The sequence below is a fragment of the Dermacentor silvarum genome, chromosome 6 (genome assembly GCF_013339745.2).
Source record: "Dermacentor silvarum isolate Dsil-2018 chromosome 6, BIME_Dsil_1.4, whole genome shotgun sequence".
NCBI lineage: Eukaryota > Metazoa > Arthropoda > Arachnida > Ixodida > Ixodidae > Dermacentor > Dermacentor silvarum.
In genome coordinates, this window is record NC_051159.1 from 154,597,400 (window position 1) to 154,619,467 (window position 22,068).

General features: G+C 44.7%; 2 protein-coding genes across 2 annotated transcripts in view; one reads left to right on the plus strand and one right to left on the minus strand.

The window, feature by feature from the left end:
- The window catches only part of LOC119456276 (atrial natriuretic peptide receptor 1-like), a 163,933-nt gene extending 154,449 nt beyond the window's left edge, over positions 1 to 9,484 (plus strand). The window contains exons 21-23 of the mRNA XM_049669661.1: positions 967 to 1,065; positions 2,901 to 2,992; positions 8,917 to 9,484. Coding sequence (XP_049525618.1) covers positions 967 to 1,065; positions 2,901 to 2,992; positions 8,917 to 9,033 — 308 coding nt within the window. The 3' untranslated portion in view covers positions 9,034 to 9,484. The remainder of the gene's footprint in view (positions 1 to 966; positions 1,066 to 2,900; positions 2,993 to 8,916) is intronic.
- Positions 9,485 to 16,036: 6,552 nt separating this feature from the next.
- LOC119456277 (atrial natriuretic peptide receptor 1) overlaps positions 16,037 to 22,068 on the minus strand; it is a 292,422-nt gene continuing 286,390 nt past the window's right edge. Inside the window, exon 21 of the mRNA XM_037717955.2 lies at positions 16,037 to 20,206. Within this exon, the coding sequence (XP_037573883.1) occupies positions 20,087 to 20,206 (120 nt within the window). The 3' untranslated portion in view covers positions 16,037 to 20,086. The remainder of the gene's footprint in view (positions 20,207 to 22,068) is intronic.

Here is a 22,068-nt window from a genome sequence, read left to right on the forward strand (position 1 = left end):
TAGTACAAAACAGGAACAATATGCAGTTGACGCTTTGACTTGTTCGACGGAAAGACTCGCGATCGTAATTATATATTCTGCTCCCTCTTTAGCGTGCCACTTCGCGCATCTCAGCAGCGGCCACAGTTTCATCAGTATTATTACCTTCATCTGACGTGTACGACTCGCTTTACGTAGAAAAAGCAGGAGGACCTCTAGAAGGACCACCACGGTCGATAGCCATGGTGAATACTAGAATATCTAGGAGGTTTTACTCAAAGAAATGCGAGTAAAAGAAACAATATGCCGTTAAAGGAAAGAAAACCAAATCAAGTGTTTGTACAGTCTACGTGTTCCCACGCTTTATTTGCGCTTTGGACTCTGAAACAAGTAAAATAGCAGGCACTTACGACCGTGGCAACCGGTGGTATTGAGCAAGAACACGACACACTTAAACTATTTCGAACTAATAAAATTATATTGTGTATGCTACACAAATAAAGGAGGCAGTGTACCCATGCTCCTTTATCCATATTTTTTGCATCGCAAGATACGCCATATAAAAGCCATATATGCTCCCCTTCATCTTGACATAAAATTCCTTTCCTCATAGTGTGTTCGCGCATGTCACAAAGTGAACAATGTGTTGCTACGTTGCCCTTCAAGTTCCGACTATGTTTGTTTAATCATTCTAGAGGAATAAATTTCCTTTCAAAAGCTGCGGTTCAAGTTTTTTCTCCATGCTATTAATATTGCAGTGTATTCCTGTTTACTGATCCAGCATAGCGAATACAAACTGGAGTTTGTGGATCGTTGCCACGCTAAGACTTCCGAGATTTTTTAAAAAATAAATATGGAAACGTACTATAAGTGCTGGGCACTTCCGCTCTGAACGTTCTTGGTGCTTACTACAAAAATTGCCGTCTTGCTTTGGAATGAGTGCATTCACAGCCATGATTTTGTCCCACCTCATATTGAAATTCTCAGGGCCTTGCGCTGCCGGAATCGTGGGTCTGAAGATGCCCAGGTACTGCCTCTTCGGAGACACAGTGAACACGGCATCCCGGATGGAATCTAATGGCCTACGTGAGCACCTCAACTCGTCTTAAAAAACACAATATTCAAAAAAAGAAAATACATCCATGACATTTGCACCCACTGCTCTCAGCCCAGAACTTTCACAGGAATCAAATAATCGTATAGGCTATAGAACAGTGAACAGCGCAGACATGTATGTACAATAGAGAACTACACTACAGCATTGCGTTGTGTTTTCGACATGACAGTTCCTGTTAATACCAAATAACGTGTTTGGTACACTGTACACTCTAAATATGTTGCATCATTTGTTGTCCCAAATAATAATCTCCAAGTGTATTGCCTGCGTTCGATTTCTTGAAAGCGTCGCGCTTGATACTTTCTTGTTAAAAATTGCATGTCAGGCCATTAACGCGCATTCTGTTCATGACCTGGAAGTACCGGGCACGCAGCGTTAAAGATAGAAAATTCTTGCGAGAGAGATGACAATTATTGATTGTAGGCACGATAGGCGCCAAAGGGTGCGAACTTAAGAGTTCAGGTGATACGCTATGATTCATTGTACACATTAGTGCTTTTGTCCAATTCGGCAGTGAAGAAAGACAGAGAGAAGAGACAATGGAAATCTAGCAAAGCAACCAAACGCGCACCCGGTTCCCTACCCTACAATGGAGGAAGGGGCTTAGGGGATAAAAAGAGGAAAAGGAATAAGAGAACACTGAGGATGCCGCTTCATCCAGAGGTGCACATCGACACCACAGTAGGTCACTGAAGTATGTAGAGGTTGGTTTCTGAGCTTGAGGTATCGATTCTTAGCATGTGGCTGTCAATGCTCAAGACATGCCGACTTAGTTGGAAATTCTGTACTAGCAGATATTTATCACTTCCGTCCGCCATAACTACGGCGAATTGCACTAGCGTTGAAGCTGTTATTTTCGTACTAAGAGTATGTCGGGCACTGTGACTCAAAGCTATATGGAACATAAATGTGTTTGTTACAAGAGTTTCAATGTAAATATTTCAAAGCTGCTATTCTGTTGTTTAAAATGCCGCATTGCATTCATGTTCGCAGGAGGGAGCATGTAGTAAATCTATTTTTGTGAACATTTCAGTATTTTATCCCCCCCCCCTCTCCTCTATACTGCCGAACGGCACGAGGGGTAGACAAATAAGTACTCTGACAATTACGAGTAAGCGTGCATGCCTGACTTCACTTCTGTAATTGCAGCACGTGCCTTAGCTTATTATTTAATAGCAGCGCCTGATTATTAGCTGATCAGGTGTTATTGCACATTCACGCGCACCTGTATCTATCAATCCATTTCTGAATGAAGAGACAATATCATATCTGCTATTTTTAAGATATTGGGCTTTTTTGCGTGTAGTAGGTGGTGCGCACAAACCCACGTACGCGCACAGGCGATAAGGTGATCTTGTTTTTATCTATACTCCTCGTTCCTAAAATGATAGTTACACGCAGTAACCTGTAGATTATTCTTTCTGGTTCATTACGAGTTTGCACTGTGCTCTCTTATTACAGTAGAATCTTCTGATATGTTTTATCACTTACCATGATCCTTCGACTGCTTGACAAAACTTTCATGTGTACACGGTCGCAAAGAAAAAAAAAAAGTTCAAACACTGCTTTATTGGCTGAACTTCTGGTAATGGTGCTTCAAAAAAAAAAAAGCCCAATAGTAACGCAAGGCCAGATAATTGTTTCATTTTCATGTCATCGCTCCCTTTCCCCTTGAAATATCAGGACGAATATGTGTCTAATATATGGGAACTAGACTAGTGTCGCGCCTATAGTATTGATGGTCCACTATGCACATGTGAATGTGTCCCCAGAGTTGTCCAACTGTTCCTCTTTATATTTCCAGCACTGAAGATTCACGTAAGTCCAGCTACAAAGGAAGCCCTAGAAAGGTTCAAGACATTCCGCTTGGAGCTACGTGGCGACGTCGAACTTAAGGTTTGTTGGAATTCATATTACAACTGCATAGCGGATCAAGAGAAAAGAAAGTAATCTGCACAATTCAGGGACACGTCCTTGGATGCTTTTGGAAGGAAAAAAATACTCACAATGTGGGGTTACACTGAGCACTGGATGGCATATATTACAGAAACGGGCTGTCAGCACAAAACTACATCACCGGTAGCAACAAGCGAAGCATCAAGATCAGTCTTCCAATCGTGATGCCCACCGTAGTTTTGAGCTCTTCCGACGACGAAACTCAATAGCCGCGTTTACATGGATGCGATAGTGGCGCTTCGTATTTCTAGTGCTTCGGATTCACGTAAGCGACCGTGATGAGCTAGGAAGGCGAATCACGTCAATGCGTCAGTAGAGGATAGATAGAGACAGCTTAGTATATCGTCTCACACGCGGAACATGTAAACATTGAAATATCACATATATGGAGAATAGATAGGTAAGAGGTGACTTCAGGCGGTTATCTTCGGCACTGACTGATAAAATACACTCGCGGGACACAAGTTCCGACTTGTTTTGGAGGAAGGAAGATGCCCCACGTGTTGAACTTGTGTAAACGAAGATAATTATCGCTTGTTTGCTTTTCTGACGATTCGATATGTGCGGGACAATGCCGCGAAAACAACTCATGGCATGGTTTTAGGGGGCACATTCGTGTGATATATTGAGACTGCTCGCTCAGATATAGTGACAGGGAAATAGTGGAAACAGAGAGACTGCTAGCAGCATTTATCGACCGACGAAGTGTCTGCCGAATGTGCATATCCTCTTCTTAGACATATATATCATTGTTTTTAGAGAGACGGCCATGGGCGCAAAAATTCTTTCCGACTTACACGAAGCAAGGACTCTTTAAACCCTCATAACGGTATTTTATTACTTCCAGCAGGCGGAGTTGAGGTCCTTATTGTATGCCACTTCCACATTATCGAAATGAATTAAGTGAATTAACTGAAGGGTGCCCAGACTTCAGTTTGCTGATGTGAACTTTGCGGACGCCAGTAGTTTTACAGTGACAGCGCGAGAAAACTATACTGTCGAAAATCAAAAGTCACAGCAGTGGTGGTATAGTTGAAAGCGTGCGAACAGCAAAACTGAAAAGAATCTGCTTCGGTCCAAAACCGTTGCTTGAGTAATTGGTTTCCATGAATATAAGCTCATCATTTGTAGTCTTCTCATCTCACTGTTAGGTTAACGATTACATCGTGCTCAGTATAAAATCACCCCCCCCCCCCCCCCCGCCACCGTTTCTAATTTCAAGAAAATGATCCAATTCTTGTTCATTTCCCGTGACACACTAGTGGTCTCCAGTACGAATCACTGTTTTTGTCTCATATTTTTAGTCATCTCTTGCACTCTTCCAGTTTCACCAAAGATTTATACGGCTGCTTTTTTCAGTATTCGGCAACTTCAGCATTCACGGCAATGGCCGGAGGCTACACTACCTTATCGCAGCTCTGTAGGTAGCCTTGTTCTTGATGCTCTCGATAAAAAAATTACTATAATATATATTTATTCTTAATACCTAATTTATTGTATATTGTATAGCAATACCTCAAAGTTGAATATATTTGATAACAATTATAGACCAAAGACGTGAACTCATGAGGACTGCAGTCCCAAGCTTGCTCTGTGACGAAATTACTTGTAATCGCACTGTCGTACCACGGTGACAATACGCCAGCAGTTTAGCGATGCATGATGAACCTACGCCGTCATTTCTGCCATTGATCGAGAATATTGCTGTGAGCAATTTCATGGAAACAGCGCGAACGAAGAGCTGCGTAGCAGGCCACAACTTAGACTAATGCGGCTGGTCAAAAACAGCTCAAAAGTTTTTGGACTGATCAACTACGGACCACATGCAAGATTTTTGGCCATGCAGGCAGGCAGTGACAACTCCATGTGTGCTGCTATGCAAAGATTTATGGTTTGACGATATTTCTGAAGGAGCGAAGTTCTAACGTTCTTGTTTTCTGATTGGGTACAGCCGTTAGACGTCAATTTAGGCTCATTGCTCTCCGTTTCTTGACCATGCAAAATAAATTTTCTTTAGTGCAGAATAAATGTATCGCTGTTAGGTTTTGTAATACCAGGTAACTGAATCTTTGAAACAAAATACTAATTTTAGTACCATCGATTCTGTAAGACATACTCTAGGCGAAAGTAACCATGGAGTGGCGCATGCAACAGCGATTATCAGGCATTTTTTGACAAAATTGCACCATGACGTTTCATGATAGCGCTGATACGCGGCCTCTGCAGCATACTTGAGCACCATTATTCTATTGAAATCAGTCTATTTGAAGTATTTCTAAGCATTGCAGCGGCTGCTAAATAAGTTATGTTGGCATTTTCATTCTTGTCTTTTTGGTACATCAAGTGTCGGTAATCTGAAAACGCGAACATGCCCTGCGTATTGACGGCACCCACGACAGGTGAAAGCAGTGAAACAGAAGCACATGAAGTAATCGCAGTAAGGCATCGGTACGTTTAGAAGAAAAAATGAGCTCGCCTCTCTTAACGGTCGGGATTTCAACAAATAATTAAAATGGTCTAAAACTGGAGCAGCGAGTCGCTCACTTCTGAACGCGCCTGCAGCAAGGACACCGGTCCATTCCCACTGTTTATTTACAAGGCTGGTTCGGTATGTACCCCTCGCTTACACGAACAAAGCGTTCGAAAGATTTCTGTGTGGTCCGGGACAGAAGTTCTCGGACCGTGAGATGGCGGACCGATTTGCGTCGCTACATCACCTGGCAACTCGGTACTGTGCGTTCGAGGCCGCGCTTCGTCTGCCCTTTCGTGCTCGTAGGGATCGGCACTCTTGAACCTTCGCGGAACGCTTTGCTTGGCTTTAGTCGTAGAATAAAAAAATAAAACGACGACATCTACACGAATGCGCACGAATAACGGCGATCAGCAGAAAAGGGCAATCGGCGCGAAGCACTCTAGCGCCTCGCCGTACCGTGACAATGCATGTCAGATGTAAGTATGCCGCCAAAGCTAGTCTGACGGCCGGTCCTAGGAATACAGTCGCAATCTTTTTGAGGGTGAACACGGGAGCGCGTGGCTTTCTATATCACCAGCGCCGTCAGACGGCAGCCACAATATCTGCGCGCATGCTCGGGGAGGGTAGGCTCCTTTCGTGCGCATTACGTCATCGTAGCATGCGTGTGTCGTCTGCTAGCAGTTTTCCCCTCAATAGAATCCAAATTATGACAGAAACCACGAGTTTGATGCTTTTAATTCAGAAGGTTGTGCTTCTTATGCTTGGCGTTATTGTAATTACTTCAGCTTTTCACTTTGTTTAGTTTTCCTTCTGCTGTGTTCTTATCATAGAACGAACAGGCAAGGGACCACAAACATCGGAACCTTTATTTGGTGCAAGTTCAACAAAAGATTGATCCATGTAGAAGTAGTATTAGTAAGCAGGAATAATTTTCTCTTTGATGATGTTAGTATTTTGTCATACAACCCTTTGCGAAAACCACTGCTGCCACCCTAGAGGGCAGTGACGCGTACAGCGCTGGCACAAAGTCATGATGCGCTCGAAGGTCCTCCCATTCTTGTCGAACGGCTGCCGACAGCTCGTCCCCAGTCGTCGGGCGGACAGGTTTTCGCACCATGGCTGCTTTGATGAACCCCCATATATTTTCGCAGATGTTCATGTCAGCGCCTTTGGCCGGCCAGGAAAGCATGTTGATTCTGCGATTTTCTATATGTTCCTTGACAACTTTTGGCGTGTGGACCGGCGCCAGGTCATGTTGAAACATAAAGTCGGCATTGGGATAGACGCTGTGGGCGTAGGGCAGCAACACATTGTCCAAAATTTCTCTGCAGTATCGCTGCGATGTAAGGGCACCTTCTATGCGATGCAGAGGCCCGAGACCCTGCCTTGACACCACGCCCCACACGTTCACGCAGTTTCGGCCACTCGTGGCGACTCTCTGCCCATTGGCTGGCTCGTAACTGCATGGAAATCGTATTTTCGACCATCCGTCGCAAAATCAAACATGGATTAAGAAAAGTTTCTTGCCGTGTGCCTCTGGTTCGCCAAACTCGCATCCGTTGGTCTTGGCGAGTTGTAAAATTCGACTCATCCGAGAAGATCACTCGGCCCCAGTCATCTGCCATCCATGAGGCGTGTGCTTCGGCAAACTGGAGACGTGACTTCTTGTTCGAAGCAGTGACGACTGGCTTTCGTGCAGCTACAGGATTTCGCAATCCAGCACTTCGGAGGCGTCGCCGGACCGTAGCAAGGGAAGCGTCCACATCTAGCTGCTCCCGCATTTGCCTCGCGGACTGTAACGGGTTCTCGACGACAGCAGCTACCATAAGCTTCATCCTCCGTCGTTGCCTTTGGTCGACGCCTGTGTGGGGCATCACAGAGTCGGCCTTCCTTGCTGAATGTCTGAATAATCCTCTGGACGGTATTTAGCGGCCTGTGCACGAGAGCACCGATGGAGCGCTGTGAATATCTCTTGAGCGAATATTGTACGATTTTCCACCTCTCTTCGGGAACGCAGGCCATGCTGAAATTCAGTTGCTCCTCTGACAGATGCGGTAATGTGCAAGAATATATATACGCTCCTCAAAGACGGAAGCCGCTTTTTAAATACGCCCACAAGTATCATGAGCATGCGTGGCCTGGCTTCAGATCAACAATGATCTTGAGAACAATCACAAAACATTACATATATTTTCAAGTTTATTGATGCATCGTGGCGAGCGTAATGAGAAGTTCAACATCGTCACCAATCCCGAACCGTACGGCTACCTTATTGCGGTACGCGCGCAGCAGACGACACGCACTTGCTTGCGTGACGCAATGCGCGCGGCGGGAGAATTTGCGCACGCCGGACACAGTACGCATGAGAAATGCTTCTCGTTGCCGCCACTAAACGCGCTGTGAGCTCAGAAGGCCACGCGTTCCCGTGTTCACCCTAAAAAATATTGCGACTGTACAAAACGAATGCGTATAGCGCGGTCTGAACGTGAAACCTTATGGTTGCCGGCTGATGAAGCTATGTAGTGTGGCCGGAATCACAGTGTTAGAATGCGGTCGGAAGAATATTCTGCCTATTCTAGGGTGTCGTGGAGCAACATAGGGTGCTTAGAAATTTAGCATTCACATCTAGCAGAAGCCGCGCACTCCAGATCACCCACTTCCCCACATTGTCGGCAACGCGCCACACGCTTTCAAGCGCTGCTGTGAGCATGCGCACAACGCGTTTATGCAGCTGCAGATAACGAGCAAAGAGCAGCTTCATGACCCGTGTTTCACGTTATAGGCGCCACATTTAGCAATTTTAGATTGGTTGATCTGGCAGACGAGTACCTCTTCGCGCGTGATACTTGCTTTTGGCCTTTTGCTGCCTCGTTTTTCCGCACAGTGGGGTAGAAATCTAGTGATAACAGCATACTAATTGTTAGCAAAGAAATGAACAGTGTGATAAAGGCGCAATGAAAGCAGCAGGCGAGCGAAGAAAAAGAGAAAGTGGGAAGCTAAACACCACGCGCAACCGCAAAATTAGTTGACCCTGTCAAGTGCATCACACGATGGCGAAATCCAGGCTCCTCTTTGTCTCCATTAGTGTGAGCTTACGCAGCCCCCAACCTTGTGTTCCAATAATATAATATAAAGCAATCCCTCCCTCCCCCCCCCCCCCCTATAGAAATAAATATGAAATTGATCATGTGCAAGCTGTAGCATTCCGGGAAAATATCTCTAATACGAACACTAGAGAATAGCTAGGTGCTAATGCCTGCTTCATGTCGAGAAAACAGTTGTAATTCGTTTTTCAGACTTCAAACGTACAATGCCCAAATTTACGGGGCCACGCATTGCGCTTGCTATTCCACAGAAATTACACAAGACTTAAAAAAAATGTTTTGCGCAGGGCAAAGGGACGATGACCACTTACTGGCTCGTGGAAGAGGTCGAAGACGGTGTTGTCACGACGGCGACGGCGACTGCGGAGACCCCCGGTGAACACCCGAAAGAAACCAAAGTCTGACATGACCGCTCGTAGGCGTTGTCATAGGATAACCCATCACCGTAGCTCACCGTGGCTCACGTTCGGGTACAGGACTATGCACGATAACGTCGGGGAACCGCTAAGCAACGCGTACACCAACTTGCGTTGCACAGCTCGACGTGGGATGTGCACCTCACTCTAACGTGGAGACGAGAACTACGACGGCATAATGCACGGAACGCGGCGGCAACGGCTCACCTCACTGCCACATCTCAGCAGCCACCACCGAGAAATTAGCCGCTATCTCCTCAAGAACAAATGATGAACAAGATACGAGGCTTACATGCGCGGAGCCCTCTTCTCACCGCAGACCTTCGGTGCCGGCCACTATCATCCGGGTTTTTCAGTGACTCGGCGCGCCGAGCCTGTAGCAAAGTTGTCTTGTGCAGTGTCATCGCACGAACCATTGGCGCGCCATACAGCTCACAGATCACGAGCAAGGCCGCGATTTTGTAGCGATGCCTTATGACTCATTGTACTCTAGTCTTATCATCCAACGCTCACGGCCGGCTGATCCCGTTGATAAAGCGAGCGGACCGTCGATCTGACCACTGACAAAGCGCGATAAGCGCGAAACGGCATTATTACCGGAAAGGCATCGCTACAAAATACCGGCCCAAGTGACGTACCGAGCAAGGAACGCCGCCGAGATGCGGTGGTGCACTGCGGGACGGTGGCAGAACCATTTGCTTCGTCTATCACTCAACGGTATTTTAAAGAAGGTGCCGAGAAGTCCGTTTAGAAGGTGGTCGGGAGTGGTATCCATGGGACGTATTCTGCGACGATCACTTTCGGCGATAGTATCGCCTCGGCGACAGTATCGCCATCAGGCGCGCACTGATTGGCTGGTTCAGCGCTACGTCACGCGAAGGCGATAGTATCGCCGAGGCGATCGTCGCAGAATACGTGCATATTATTGCATTGGTGCGACTCGAGACTGAGAAAAAATAGGAGTTGCATCCGTGAGCACATATACATTCAGTAAAAGCAACGGTGAACACAATTATTTTATTACTGCTTCCAGGTGCTAGTTGCCTATGCTGTAAAAATACATTGTCCGCTGTGTTAGCGTTGACTTCTGCTTTTTAAGTTGGATAGAAATGCTAGTAATACTTGAGACACACAAGCTTTACTTTGTCCTACGCTCTAGCGAGCAATCCTATCGAGAGCGATGTGCAGTCGAATGAGCCGCAGTAGTTTATCGTGTAATGATCATTTCAGCACGTTGACGAGTGCTTACGACGAATTATGTATTATGGCCCCCCTAGTCATTCAATTTGGCTTCGCTTCGTGCTCGTTCCTTGACAAACGCATTTGTACATTAAAGCAGGAAAATTGACATGCAAACAACATTGAATATTGTTCTTATTAAACATGAAAGGGGCACATTTGGAAACCTATAAAACTGCTACCATAGGTAAGACGTTTGAAAACGACCGTGTGTAGGAAGTTGGTGCACCATTTTGATGAGGGTGTGTTGAAGAATGGGCGCACGTAAGAAATAATTGGTGGTCAATGCATGTTAGACTTCACGTGAAGAGAGGGGCAGAGAGAGATCAAAGGCAAGGGAAGTTAAACAGACAAACATTCCTGGTTTGCTACGCTGATCGTGCATTGAACATGATGGTTGGCGAAATGAGGGTTAGAAAAAAGGGAGCAGAGAGAGGGAAAAAATTAGGGACTATATATTCGTTCAATGCATTCGGTGGATCAAAAAAGCAAAATAATGTTTTCAGTCTTCTGATGGGATATCCAGTCGCATTTGGGTTATAAGATTTTCTTTTGTGATAGTGGTTGGTCGTCGAACTTTTTGAACACAGCAGTAGGTGTCTCTGTAAACAATACTGCGGGCACTGACACAGAATGTGGTTGATAGTTTCTTCTTCACCGCAGTGGTAAGAGTCATTAGTGTCATGGGAAAGAGCTGAGCTTCCCTATAGGCGCAAACGGCACTCTTTTACAGGCTGGTGTCCACGTAGGGGGTTGCTGTAGTGTTCATGAAAACTGACTTGGAGTTACTTGAAATGATGGAGCGTGTTCGTCTACAACTCGTGTCTGGCGCCAAGTCAAACGCATGCTTTTTGGCACAGATCCAGGCCATTGTAGTATACTTGACAAGAAATTTTGTAAACTTTCGATTCGCAAAGTAAAGAAAAACGAATGAAATTATTTAAACCTGTTTATTCATAGGCCTGGTGGCATAGGCGAATGTAGGTTTGAATGCGTTATTGAACGTGATGGTGGGGCCACTTGAGTAGTCGCGTAATACGGTTGACCGAATATATCCTGCTGCTGAGTAGTGCATGTCAGTGAACCGCAGCCACCCAACTATATTTTTGTACTAAATGTAACACATCCACAAATGTTCTATGGCACCTGACTAAGTTACCACAAGAATCTGTGTAGTGATTACTAGAGAAAAATGGACCTCTTCAGTGAAACGCTGCTGATGGCTTATTTACCGTAAGTTTATCGGTAATAGGAGCATGCATGTTATGATGTCCACTGTGGAGAAATATGAGCACAAATTTATATTCAGCCCTTCTTTCACTAGAATGGTTTACAAGCACCTTTTATGTCAACCTCGATAACGGTTCATGGATTTATCATTGTCAAAAAAATGGCTTTGGGAAGAGAATCCTGTCTTTGAAATGATATTTACAACTTGGTTTTTGTTTTATTATTTCTCCGTTAAATTTGCAGCCGGCGTGCCTGACTGTGTCACAGTGTGTCGCAATGATTTAATGCACATGTTTTATCGAAGCCTAATTAGGCTTTGGGCTTGCATGAAATTTCGTGAGCGTTACTATGGACCCTTTTATTAGTGACAGAAATTAAGTCAACCCGCTAAAAGCGTGAACAACCAAAATATTTTGCCGAAATAATGCAAGGCAGGGAATTCTTGCACGCGGTTATAGAAACTCAATAGACTGCCATTTTAGTCCTGAAAACTTTGGCTGATTCCGTATTTCGACGTAAATAAAGCAGCCATGAAAGTAATGAAAGGAGGCACTTTCCGTCTCTCCGAAACAGGAAAAAATATATGTTACGATTATAGGTGTCACGAACACGATTATAACGCGAGGCACGTTCTGAGGCCGGAAGCTCGAGCGTCCAAGGCAACAATCAAACACCTGTTGTGGACATGCCCTAGTCTAAACCAGGTACGACGGTGCTACCTGAAAACAGTGGGCCTTCATCCTACGCGACCACAGGACTATGATTCTTGGCTCTATGGAAGCAACCATCGAGCACTGTTGCTGTTCATCGCCGAAACCGGCCTACATTTCTATATTTAATGGTTTATTCCGTTGGGCGAACTTTCGAAATAAAAAAAATGAAAAAAAAATTCTCGTTATAGTTGCCCAAATATGGTATATATTATTGACTATTATTATATTAGGTCGTGTATTCTTTTTCCCTGTCACCTGAGTGTTTTCTAAAACTTGGCAGTGCACGTCATTGTTAACGATGTTACTTTTTCCCGATCTTGTTCGGGGTGTTTACTATGTTTAAAATAAAAGTGCAAATCACCTGTTCATTGTATGTGCATTCACAGTATGGGCCTGCCAGCATTCTGTTTGCGTTGTAGTGCACGTTAAAGAACCCCAGGTGGTGAAAATTAATCCGGAGCCCTACACTACGGCGTGCCTCATAATCAGAACTGGTTTTGGCACGTAAAACTCCAGAAAGAACAAGGTCTAGATAATATATTTCTACGGGTGAGTGTTAAATGACCAGAGCAATTTATAGGATACTGAAGTATTACTATCCAAATTTATCGCATCTTTATTGATGCGAAAGCATCAAATGGCTCACTAAGCGAAAATACCGGCGTCCCGCGTCTGTAGCATCGAAGCGCCACGTAAATCATAATTGCCTGCGACGCCACGTCACAAGCGCACATCGACGGAGTTCCCATTGGCTGCGACGTCACGGGAAGAGCGTGCCTCGATGGAGCAGAGCTACAGTGAAGCAGAGTGGGCGAAAGTCAGCACCTGCTGCTGCAGTAGCGCCCCCGGTGTTGCGTGAGGGGAGAGAGCATCACCAGGACGCTAAATCACCGTCGCTTTCGATCTGGGAAGCCTGTGTTATCCGCGCATTGCTTGTCCGCAATGTCCCAAGCTGTTGCCTCCTTTCTAAGTGCACCTCAGTAAGGCCAAATGAAAATGCGCCAAGCGTGTCAACGCGCTCTTTTGCCACGAGGTGTTCATAACTCGAAGGACCCCTCAGCGGCCTTCAATGGCACATTAATGCTTTATTCGCATTCACAACTCGTAAGAAGCGATTAGGTGTCCTCGGATTAAAAAAAAGCCGTACAGAAACATACGGGAAAACCTTGAGCAGCACATTTTTCGCATGGCACGGTTTTGCATACGGTATATTATATAAATAAATATGTGCTGTTCTTCTTAGTGAAGAACCGGCATATTGAACTTTCAAAGCAAAAAAAAGAAAAATATTCCGCGAACAACAGGACATTGACTCCATTCAAGAATGATGGGATATTTACCAGTTGCTTCAAGTTATCGCGAGTCATTTTTACAGAATCTAATGGATATCTGATTTTTTTACGCATCTAAATGGAAAGACTGGCCCTGACATCAACATTCCATATCATAATGACACCATCGTTGAGCCGAAAGTAGTGGCTTGTTTTGAGCTCATGTTAAAAAAATTTAAAAATACTTTACAAGCCACAACTGCTCGAATTTTTTTTGGTTTCTAGTCACGCTGTTACACTAGAATACCGTGGATGCACATCCAACGTGTACCCGTGCGAACTTTGACTGAAATCTTCATCAGATAATGGTGTGACTTTGCAACGTTATTTACATTCCAGTACAACAGTGGCAATTATTACAATCATCTGGTGTCCGCCTAGCACAGTGGTTGCTAGTAAAGATGACAATAGCGTTAGGCTAACAATAATAATAGGAGTCAAAAAAGAGAGCTCTTGTATTAACGCTATCACACCATTAGGTGGTTGGCCAGTGCTCTTTATTGTTCCACAGCCTTTGCGACAGGCAAAGCTCTCCTCCAAACATGTCCATGCGGCTTGTGGTGAAACTTATCGAGGAGAAATGAGGACCTCCCTGAAAGCCTTGTCCCAGGTATATTTCAGCAACACCGATAAAGTAATATACTAATAAAATTATGCTTGACATATTAGACATAATATTTTACATGCAGCCACGGTGCTTTCCACAGTGCCTTCACTGAGCTAGTGCAGCGTTTTATTAATGCAGTGGCACTTCCAGCGCTCCTGCAAATTTTTATCATTTACGCAGACTGTTATTATCTCATACAACCATGGTGAACAGCTTGTTTTTACAAGGCTCGAAGGGCAAACTAGAGAGAGAGAGAAAGATGTGGAAGGAAAGAAATGCAGGGACGTTAACCAGACTTTTCTAATTTGCTACCCTACTCGTGGGGAGTGAAAGTGTGTGTGTGTGAGAGAGAGAGAGAGAAGACGAGTTGAAATTATATGCCTACATTGGGCAATGCCCCGCGAGTGTACAGTCAGGCACTGAAACCTGTCGCCTTCAGGTATTGAAGAAGAGCTCTTGTGACTTCTCCGGGTGCATGAGCCAGGCCCTTAGTATACCTATGCTTCGGCAAAAGGCCGACCTTATAGTCTGCTCAAAGCACGCTGGAGAGTGTGACGTCATTCATCGATGTGGGAACAGTGGGACGGGATGTCATGGATTACGAGCGAAATTCAGAGCTGTACTGTAAAAGTAGAGTGAACTCATTTTACGCCAAAACTGAGCAGTTCCCGCCAAAGATGATTTAGAATGCAATTCGAACAAATGGTGTGCATTTCTCCCTTGCAGTGTTTTGTTGTAAGTCACTTATAGAATGAGAAACTTTGACTTCAAAACAAGGCAGATTGCACTATATAAAAGAATATACCGTCTGGAAAAAAAATGTCACAGTTTCGCCCTAAAGGCGAAGCAATGAATGCGATAGCAACACAGCAATGTCATACGAAGTAAGGTGAGCGGCTTTGGTAGCAATATGAATTGTAGTAAACATGAGCTGATTAAGTAAGCAGGTGTGCTGCGGCGTAAGTAGACCGACATGAAGAGAGACTCGATGACCACGAGAAGGCGCGTGTGAAACGGTGGTGTTGATGAGAAGCGCTTCCCGTGGGCAGCGCGTGCGAAGGGACACACCTGTAGCGCTGCACTGCCGATCCGGGCAGCATTGCATGTGTAGCGTGCGTTGGAAAATGTGGCCCGACTATTACTAACTGAATTAACAAGCGTGGTGTGAGCGCGCACAAACATGAATAGATCACACTGAATGACTGCAGACAACGACCGTCAAAACTCTGGCAGCAAGCGGATACGCCGCAGCGGCGAAGGTACGTGCGGTCTATCGCTTCAACGGAAACTGAGCGGCGAATGCACGGCGCATAAAGGTCAGAGCCGTGTGGAGATAAGAGACGGTGCGAGCGAGCGACGAGCGCGGTTGTTGGCAGAGTGTACGTGCGCCCCCCCCCCCCCCCCCCCGCTCCCTCCGGCGCTGGCTTCCCGCTTCCTTGCTTGCGCGTGGGAGAATGAGTGCGTTGGCTCTCCGTGATAGCGCGCGTCTCCGCACGCTTCCGCTCGGGCATACGGCACGCGGCGAAGATTTTATCTATAGGGAACCTCACGGCGACGGCGACGGCGACGCCGACGGCAGAAATCCGGTTGAAGTGTCCATATAATTGCTATCGCAATAAAATAAAAAAGACCGGCAATAGATTATCTAGAATATTGTGAGCTCACACTTTTCCACCAAGAAGTATGCGTTATAAGTGAGGAAAAGTACATACAATACGCAGTAATTGCCATCATGGAAGATTCTGTAGCCATAGCAGAAGATCGCGAAAGTTTTCTCAGTTGAGTATTTTTAAATTTGTAACATGATTGTGGTAATATTGCCTCAGTTGTCATTCAAGTTTGAAAATCCGAGAAAGAGATAGATGCCAGTTTGGAAACAAACGTTTATTACACAATGCTTGTAAATATGAATGAAAGACAGAAGATGGTTATATTAGAGTGGAGAAGAATGAACCTTCTCTTCTTGCAGATTCAATGACTGAAATTGAAAGAAATTAAAGCGTGGTACGATTGCAACGTATTGACAACACCGGAGAAAACCTTGCCTTCCCCGGAAAAACCGTAGCGTCAAAAATTACAAAAGGGGAACCCAACAAACTAAATTAGCCTAATATTTGGACATATTTAATTACTAACAAGAACAGTGCTAACCAACTTAGCTGCCGAAGATGACGTGGCAGCGTGTCAGAAAAATAAACCACCAATACGGCCTCAGTAGCTTCCCATGAAAAAAAGCGGGAAAAAATATGGCGAGCACATTTCCTATTTATTTGAGAGTTTCTTAAAGCTTTTTTACTAACAAGTTGTTCTGGTTCTCAAGCTATCCGTAAAATGATGGCAGCTGTAATAAAGTAAGCCCGAATTATTGTTTCAGCGCATTTCTCTTTCCCATGAACACTGTAAAAGGACCGTGGAGACAATTGTCACATGTAAAGGGCGGTGAACTACCTAATAATGTTAGAAACAGGACATGACTGGCGCTCACACGCATTCGAACGAGTGGTTCAGGTATGGTACATTCATGCAGACGTAATAAAATGGAAAGGCATAATACTTCCATTTTTGTGCTTAAACTGTATTGTGGCCGTCGTAACACAGGATATCTGTAAAACCATATTATGGCTTTGAGTGTGCATGCACTCACGAGAAAACTCTTAGTGGTCTTGAAGTTTTTGCCCGTGTCTACAGTTGGCGATTGCACATTACCAGCTAACTCACCGCGTTTCTTGAGACATGTAGCGTTGCATGTGCAATTAGTATAGGATCTCAGCGTACCAAACAACGTAGTTTATAGTGCTCAAGGTCAGCACACTAACGTAAAAAGTAATCTACGGTGAGAAATATACTGATAGTGTATAATTAGAACTTTGACTTATACGCTAACGGTTATACTTGTTCGCATTGATGCATTGTGGTCGATGGAGACATTGTCCAGCATGACACTTTGGCTGGTGGCGGTATTTTGATTGGATCTGTAGTGAAAATTGATAAGTGCTATGAAGATCACAATCTTCATAAACGTCTTCATTTATGCAGCCGCATAATGACCAGTCAAGTTTTTAATAATTTAGCAGAGGTTTATTTTTTTAAGGTATTAAAACTACATTTACGTGTTTTGGGGCATCTTTCAGTACAAATATTTTTTTATTTCCGAAAGCATCACACAGATATTCGGGACCTGAAGACTCATCATTTAAATTAAAAAAAGAACTTCACGGCACATCATCTATTCATTTACATACAAATTTACAGAACAACTATGCGTCACATAATTCTTAAAAAAGATTATCATGTTAGGTGCCGGCAGCTACAGCAGCTTTGTTTCCGCCCAGTTTGTACCCGACAGGGCTCAACAATGATTATATATTAACAAGCTATGAGTAATGACATGTCCACCCTTTAGCAAATCCCCAAAACAGCATCTATGCTGATATCCGAGACCCCCATATCACCAAGAGTTAATATCTGCAACATACAGGCGTGAGCTCTCAATCTTTTCTTTTTATTTTGACATTTCCTATCTTTCTTTCTGCACCTTTCTAAATGAACTCAAACAGTTTCAGCGTTGTAGTATAATGTATAAAAGGTTCATTGAATACCTGCAATCATTTAAGCTTCGTATAATTGTAAATTGTTGAAATGGTCACGTCTGGTTGCGAGCTCTACACCGAAATGTGATATCCTGGCTGCCCCACCAGGCACCCAGGCCTGTTCAGAAACACAACTCTGGAACTCCGCCTCAAGACCTGTGGTGCAGGTAGACAACATTAAAATGGAAAATGCGACATCCACCCAATCGTAGCATTTGCTACAAAGGAAACCCATGCGGGTTCCTCGAAAGAAAAGCAATTGTTTGTAGCAATTGCTACGATTGGGTGGATGACTCAATTTCGATTTTAATTACTTCTCTCCGCCCAGCAGGTTTCCGCTGAACTAATACGTCAGATGGGCAACATGATACAGCCGTGCATTCAACGCTTGAGTGGGAAAGCGACTGACGAAGACATGGAGCCGAGGGTTTGGACCCACTTTTGGCTGCTTTCAAAAAAAGTAGCAGTTCACCGCATCTTGCCTCGTTCTCTATCAGTCTAATCCATCCCAGTAATACATCTATCCTCATGAAACCGTCGTTCATAAAGAAAACGAAAGCTGTCCGGTTTACTTAAAAATGTTTAAAACCTCCGAACTTGACACCAAGGATCAGTAAAACACTTTTTTACGCAAATTTGTTATCAAGCAACTGCCGATGTTCTTGAAACAAACACACAGGCAAAAAAAAATGAACGAATGCTATTTATCGCTGAGTAAACAAATATAAATATATTAAACTCAACCTAATAAAATGAGTATGGGTAAAGAGGGCCATCATAAATCGGGGCCATTAAATTTACTGGGCCACCTGCATTCATGTCTATATGACAATGTTTGAAGGGCTAAGTAGTTTCCTCTTTCATGTAACCATCCCAAGGACGTATAACACAGTTTCATAGCATAACACCCAAACAACACAGCGATAACTAGTTATCTGACTTATTGAGCTTGCCGCTAGACACATGCTTCACCTTTCCTCCCAAGCATTTTTCTGCGCTAAATGTAGGTGGAGCCACAGATCTGACGATGCGCTCCACCATATAGCTAGGTTGCGCCTCCGTTTTCCGCGGCGGATTTTTCCTACACTTCAAATTAACTCTCGACGCCTACAGCAGGTAGTAGGGCATTGTAAGAAACTCTTTTAGCAGTAAATAATAAATACTGTTTAAACAGAACAATAAAGTGGAGTTGCTTATCTTCGCTATGCAATTTTGCAAACACAAGTTTGTGCTCAACGTAAAAGGGCTTGCTTGATGTATACCTGAAAGCTTTTTTTATATTAATAAAATGTTCTTTTTGCAGGCAAAAGTTCGGCTTCATAATCTTCATGTTATGCTATTAAAGCACAGTCATGAAAGTTTCTAGTAACCCTCTTTCATATCCTGGCTCCAGTAAACGAGACGCAAGACGCCAACTGTACCCAACTGATGGTGGTGAACGATACTCTTTTTTTGGGGGTCATTGAACTATTCAAAGGGATCAGGGATTAGAATGGTTGGAATAAATGGTGTCTGCCATGATTCTCTCCGCTAGACTCAGCGGAGAGAATAATGAGAATTTGTTGGCTTGCGCTTTTCAGGAGTAAAATGACATCTACAGGTTCCATAATTAGTGACGGACGGGTTGCGTACAGAAGGAGAAGCTAACGTGCGCGCTAAGCTCGCAGCTCGAAGCAACACTTTTTTTTTTTCTAGAAATGTAGCAATACGACAGTTTGATATTTTCTACAAATGGAACAGACAGCTAGAAGTGTGTGCACAATTCTCAATCGGTCTTCGAGGGTATCGCGAAGGTGTCACCATTGCGCAACTAATGTGGCTGTGATAGCAGCAGTCTGCATCCTTGCTAAATGTTGTTACCTCGAAACCCTTCAAGTACCACCTGTTTGCATGATAATTCAGTCGCTCGTGTTCTCGGGGGTATACGAGTCCAAATTTGCTGCCTACGCAAAACAGCTTACCCCAATGGCGGTTACCAAACAACTTCTGATTGGTGACAGGCGGTCTGCTTTGTTTCTGGGAAACCACGCCGGCCATCGGAACTAATGTACACAACGTCCGCGGGACGTCAGTGTCCTTGGCGCCGCAAGAGGAGAGCGTCATAGATCCCAAGTCGGTACTCTGTTTGGAAAAAGAGACGGAGTTTCTCACTGTTTCAACTGCGTGAGCACAACACAACATCACCGAAGCCGCTGTCTCAGTGGCGTCCATGTCAAGCTAGAAACTAGTACCGGCGCAGAGAACACGATGGTGGGTGCACTGCTCAGCGCGTGACTGTCAGGATTGAGCGGCGGGTGGCGCTGGCGCATCAAACTTTACGCAGTTCGGGGGTCATATCTTGGTCTCCTTGCGCACTTCTGTCGATGGAGCCGTAGGTGTGAGGGGACCGGTGGAGCTGTTGTCCCTATCTTGTTCACCAAGCAGCCAGTAGGTCGTCATCTTGCCCTTGCCCTGAAAAGAGATCACCGCTGATTTATCGCAGTCATCGAGGCTAAAACGTAATGGGATATGTTCAGAAGCAAGAGTTTAGCCTTACTAGCTTCTGTTCTTCCGATATAAACGTAAATAAAACGCAGGACAAATAAGCCATAACCTTCCACATCCGAATTAATGTCCAGTGCAGAACAAGGGCCTCGCCCAGCGTTTTCCAATTACACCTGCGTTTCTCCAACTGACTGCCTCCAAAATTTCTTAATTCACCACACCAGGTAATTCCCTGTCATCGCCAAACGCGTTTTTGTTCCAGTGGCACATAAACTGATTTACTTGCTGTTAAATTGTTCGCGACCGTGTCAACGCTCTATGTCACTGTTTTACAAGCACCCTTAGGCACGGTAAGAACAATGACATTTTAGCGAGGTAGATTATAGTCCAGTACCACAGTTCAAAGCAAAGTGCGTTTGTCTCCCTAATCGCCATTGCCTTTAACTATAAGTCACACTGGCTCTGTTAATCGAGATGACGGCGGTTTTGAATTTATAGAGCGAGATAGTCATTCATCGTTCTGAAGGTTAGCCAACCAGCCTATTCTAACTGCACATGAGTTATCAGGCATCCCTAAAGACATTCTACCAGAGCTTTGTTTGTAAAGTGCGCCTGTACACTGAAGCGACGGACAGCGAACCGGCTTCCTACACAGCGCCCACATGTAATCACAGAAACAACTTCGACAAAAGGGAGGCACCAGTACATGATTGGTAAGTTCGAATAGAAGCAGTGTTGGTACAAACAGCAAATGGTTGCAATAAGTTCTTCTTTCTAACTATAGGAATAAACCAGACTATGAAGGCACGGAAATCATCATCATCATCGGCGGTGGTGGCGGCGGCGGCAGCAGCAGCAGCAGCAGGCCGAGGGCCTCTCCCTGCGATCTCCAATTATCCCCGTCTTGAGCTAGCTGATCCCAACCTTGCGCCTGCAAATTTCCTAACTTCAGCACCCCACCTAGTTTTCTGCCGGAGCTAGCATATGGGTCACAGAAGCTCGAGAACAAGTTAAGGACCGCAAAAAGAGTGATGGAACGAAAAATGTTAGGCGTAACGTTAAGATACAGAAAGAGAGCGGTGTGGATCAGAGAGCAAACTAGCATAGCGGATATTCTAGTTGACATTAAGAGAAAGAAATGGAGCTGCACAGGTCATGTAATACGTAGGATGGATAACCGGCGGACGATTAGAGTTACAGAATAGGTACCAAGAGAAGGGAAGTGCAGTCGAGGACGTCAGAAATGGAAAGCATAGGGGCCGTTATTTTATATGTGTAATTGAATCTAGAAATACTGCGGAAAAGGGAAATGAAAAAGGACTAAACGACAATTTCCCGCCGGTGGGAGTCCAGCCCACATCTTCCGCATTACGTGTGCGGTGCTTAACTAATTAAGCCACAGCGACGGCCGTCTTGGTGCTCACTTTCTCTGGTATTCGTGTATGTGTAAAGATTCGCCCTGGGAGTGTTAGCCAGTGCTTCACATGGCAATTGGGGGCAGATGTGAAGTATCGTTTTAACCATAGCCGTAACGTGGTACGCAGGCTTAGGAGCAGGCAACCGACCAATAAATTCGCGCATGCTAAATCATGGCGTTAAGGTGGCGTCTCACACACCACGCTCGTGCATTGAATCCTTCAATGTCAAACCTGATATTCAAAAGACCAAATCTACTTAGAGTATCAAGCTCTTGATTCTAGTTACTACTTGGACTGTCACCGTTAGCATTCGTTCTGATTTTACTGCAAACAGAATAACACAATTTTGGGCATATCTTTGATTATTACAAAATGTGAATTCTGCTTTCTAAGAGGCACGCTATACTGGTA